General features: G+C 49.4%; 1 protein-coding gene across 1 annotated transcript in view; it reads left to right on the top strand.

The window, feature by feature from the left end:
- CADM1 (cell adhesion molecule 1) overlaps positions 1 to 4,180 on the top strand; it is a 168,657-nt gene that overhangs the window by 137,107 nt on the left and 27,370 nt on the right. The window contains exon 8 of the mRNA XM_009323555.1: positions 3,294 to 3,365. Within this exon, the coding sequence (XP_009321830.1) occupies positions 3,294 to 3,365 (72 nt within the window). The remainder of the gene's footprint in view (positions 1 to 3,293; positions 3,366 to 4,180) is intronic.

Below are 4,180 nucleotides of genomic sequence, written 5' to 3'. Positions count from 1 at the left end.
TAAGCTCGTGGTGGGTATTGCCTGTTACTCGGAGGGGACAGTAACTTGCTTTGGTTTGAAGTTCATTCCCTGCAACAGCCGCCTGAAGCTCTGCAGTCCAAATTCTCGTGTACTTGCTCCGATCCGGATAAACAGTCGACGTCGCCTATCCAAATGCCACTTGCACAAGAGCCATTTTAAGCCCAGTCTTAGAAACCTGCCCAAAGATTGAAGGTAATACCGAGCTGCAGCTTTGAGCTGAAATTGAACTCATCTGCCACATCATACGGGTAGCTGTCTAGTGCCTGTAGCTCCAAAAGACTCCCGTTTACGAAGTGAAGTCAGAGACGCATTTCTGATGGGAATAATTTGCATGCTCGTGGTATAAAAAAATACCTCGTTTACATCGGTGTTTAAGGAAACGACTAACGTTGCGGAGAACAAAGAAGGTGAAATAGGACACAGGCAGTTCCCCGTGAGATTAAAACTACGGAAAGGTACTGCCCTAAGGCAGTTGTAGGTGAGGTGGTTTCGTTCCTTGTATAGTTTTATGTAGCTGTTTTGGCCCAAGTCGCTGCTAGATCAACCCCCACCAATGTTAGTGGCCTGGGATTTAGAGCTCATCGTAACTCTCGCACTCGTTAATTATTCTGGGTTTTGGATGTGGGTGAGAGCGAGACCGCGCAGGACTTCATCGGGGCTGCTCCCCCTCAGGATTAAATCCACCGGAGGAGACCCGAGGCGGTATCATTTTAAAGGAGATGGAGGTTCCCAGGGGATGTAAACCTGTGGACTCTAGTTCAAGCATCCAGCAGACGCTTTGGCCACGTAGGGAAGGGCTTTTCGTGGTCTCTCAGGAGCTCGCGGGCAAATAACGGGTTTACATCCCATCGTGTCCAGTTCCTGCACGTTTGGGAGAGTCCCGCTAGGATCCGGCACTCCGGACAGCGTAAAGAATCCTTTTAACCCTGAATTTAAAAGGGAGAAGTCCGGGGGTGTTGGTGTGGAGGAAGCAGTTGGGCTGTGGCCATCACCTGCAGCCCCCTGGTACAGAACCTAGCTCGGGTTGTGGCCGAAGGAAACTTCTCCTGCTTGCATAGAGCATGCCCGTCTCGCCCCCCTCGTCAATGGAGGGCATTTACGTCTCCAGCCCCTGGCACCTCTCCCCACTAAAAGACGGCAAATATTCTATCGGCACTGGAATCGGTGTCCTTGCAGAAACGTCTCTGTAGGTGTAGCGTGGAGGTTGGTGGGAGGGTGTCCCTCGCTGCTTGCCCTCTGCCTCAGCACAGACGGGGCTGGCTCTCGCCCCTTGTCGGTGCAGGGCTCCCCCAAATCACGTTAGCCTGGGAAGCGGGGGGAATTACGGGCACGGTCCCTCCGCGCCCGAGGTGTCGTAGTGGCGTAGCGAGAGCCACAGCCGAGCCGTGGTCCGGCACACCTCCGCGAGAGGCAGGGTTGACGTAGTCTCCGTACCAAAGGGATGCGTCTGCAGTGAAACGGTTTTACGTGCAAATGGCTTCCAGCAGCCAGGGCTTGCCAAATAACTGCTGCTGAGCCGTGCTTAACACGCCTTCCTCCCCTGCGCACGTGGTATAGGGATGTGGAATCACATGGACACACACCAAAAACATGTTTATTTTTAACATTTGTTTCACGCTTTTCCTCCCCGTGGGAGTGGGCAGGCACATTTGCTAGAAACTTCTATTCTAGCGCAATTAGCTCGCAATCTTTTTTTTTTTTTTTTTTTTTTTTTCTTCTTCTTTTATCGAGGAAGAGTCTGCTGCAGTAGCATCTTCCCCGGGCAGTTTGTGAGACGAGCTGGGTCTATCGGCCTTTGCTGGTCCCTGGCGAAAGGCCGGGGACTTTCTTCCCCTGGTTCTGCTGTGCTTCAGCTGTTCCGGTCTCCGCTGCTCCTAGGGAGACGTATGTAGTTACGAGCAAGGAGGAGGTTCCCTGTCGTAAGTGCAGGGACTGGGATGCTTCACATGTAGGGGAAGGACGATAACCGCTTATAATACAACCGTAAATAAGCGCTCCCCAGAGAAGCGAACTCCGAGGTGATGGTCCTTCTTTTCCAGGAAGTTGTATGGAATATAATGAAGGTGCAGCATATAATTAAAGTTCAGATGCATTAATTAGGGAATCTGAGAGAGCTCGCTTGGAGATGAAAGAGTAGCAGGTGTGTTAGCGATGAGAAGTTGACATGCTAAAGAGGAAACCTAAAATCAAAAGCCCGTGAAGTGTTTCATGCTCTATTATTGCCGAATGAATCCGTAGTTCAAAGTCTTCCCGACTACTTAGCGCATTCAGTTTGATCGTCTGGGCATTGCTGCGTATTTTTTCTTTTACATCTTCTCATATCTACCTTGCCCTGCCCACTGATTTTGAGGAGGATGTGCCCCTGCAGGTAACACAAATACTGTGAAGAGCAGCAGCGTTTGAGTCTCGACAGGTCGAGTACCTCTGAGAAATGGTTATCGGCCACAAAGAGAAACATCCCCGTAGCCGTGTTTCTCATTAATGACGCGCTAGTAGCCGAAACAAGAGCGCTCAACTGAAAGTGTCAGAAGAATACTGACCTTTTTTTAGTAAAAGTCCTCGGTGAAATTCTTCATACCTTGAAGCTGATATTTAGCGATGCTGTTCTCCTTTCTTCGTATTGATCACTGTCTCGGAAGTCGTTTTTAACATCCTGCTGACGCGCATTCATAGAGGAAGAACGGTGAAGTTAACGGCCCTGGGAAGAAAGGGAGGTGCACTCACGTGCTGTTGATATGTAGCCCGTTAAGCACAGCGGGGCCCCTCACACAAACCTCCCACCTGGATTTTCAAACGTATACGTAGAAGACCAACAAAGCACCACTGTGTCTCTCTTTGTACATGTAAGCTGTTCGTTTTGTTGTGGAAAGCGTGCGGTTTATTTTTCTTATGCCTCTCCCATTCCATCTCTCTCTCTCATTGACTAATTTATGCTGGGTTTTATTTATTTTTTTAATTATTTTTTTTTAGCACTGTAGAAGGCAAAAAGGGGGAGCGTTTCGGGGCCAGATTCTCCAGCTAGAGTCAGTCCGCACGCAGCTCCCGAGATGCAGGTTGAGCTCGAAGCCGTGTCCAGCTGCTGAGGATCTGGCCCACTGTCCTTAAAGCCAGCTGGGCAGTCACCACCTGGTTTTAGAGGAGGAAAGACGTCCGACAGCCGTGCTGCTTCTTAGCGTCCTTGTTTTTCTCTGATCACGATTGATCGCTGTTGTGTTCTGCTTGGTTTTTCTTAATTTGCTTTTTTATTATTTTCCTTTTTATATTTTATCCAGATCCCCCCACAACTATCCCTCCTCCCACAACAACCACCACCACTACCACCACCATCCCTACCACCATCACAGGTATGGTACCTTCATAACCATTGGAAATGTCCTGAATGTTTATTGTCTTTTATGTATATAAGCAGAGCATGAAGCCTGGGGAAAAACAACAAACAAGTCACTTGCCTTTTTTTTTTGTTGTTGTTGGTTTGTTTGGGGTTTTTGGCTCTCAAATACACCCGCTGTGCAGCGTGAGTCCTGGTCCGGCGGTTGGACGGGACGGATAGTCCTTAATGCAGGAGTTTCTGAAACGCGGGAATCACCGCGGCAGAAAAAGCTCTTAATTCAGTTCCCGGGGGCTGGTAGCGGGTGCTTGCGAACGAAGGATACGGAGAGCCGTAGAGCTCCTTGAATACGGGCAGTCGTTTCAGCCGCAACCCCGTCAGTGTCAATTTCTGAGCAATTTACACTCGGAAGCAGAAAGTTTGGTCTTTAGTAATTTAATTTGCCTCACGTGACTCGAGATGCTTTTTCTCACGCCTAGGTGTTCGGTCTGTCTCTGTGATAAGCCCTCTGCCTCCCTCTCCCAGAAAAGCCCTTTTTTACTGAGCCGAACACCACCTGTAGGGCCCTTTTTGAGGAGCTGGCTTTTAGCATTTTGAGGTTTTTCCCTGCCTCGCGGGAAGAGAGGAATAAAACCAACCAGCTGATCACGAGACACCTCTCTCTCTCACACGCATCCGTCATATTGCCTCGCTAGACCCGACTCTCTCCACTCACAGGGAAGGCCTTTCTGGTTTCTGCATAATCATTTGCATTGCCATTTGTCTGATCTTTTCTATTTCGACTGCTGCTTTTGCTTTTCCTTGCCTCTTTTTTTCCCCCCCTCCCTCCCC

This window comes from Pygoscelis adeliae, unplaced genomic scaffold (assembly GCF_000699105.1).
Source record: "Pygoscelis adeliae isolate BGI_AS28 unplaced genomic scaffold, ASM69910v1 Scaffold275, whole genome shotgun sequence".
Taxonomy (NCBI): Eukaryota; Metazoa; Chordata; class Aves; order Sphenisciformes; family Spheniscidae; genus Pygoscelis; species Pygoscelis adeliae.
This window is presented reverse-complemented; position numbering and strand designations above follow the sequence as displayed.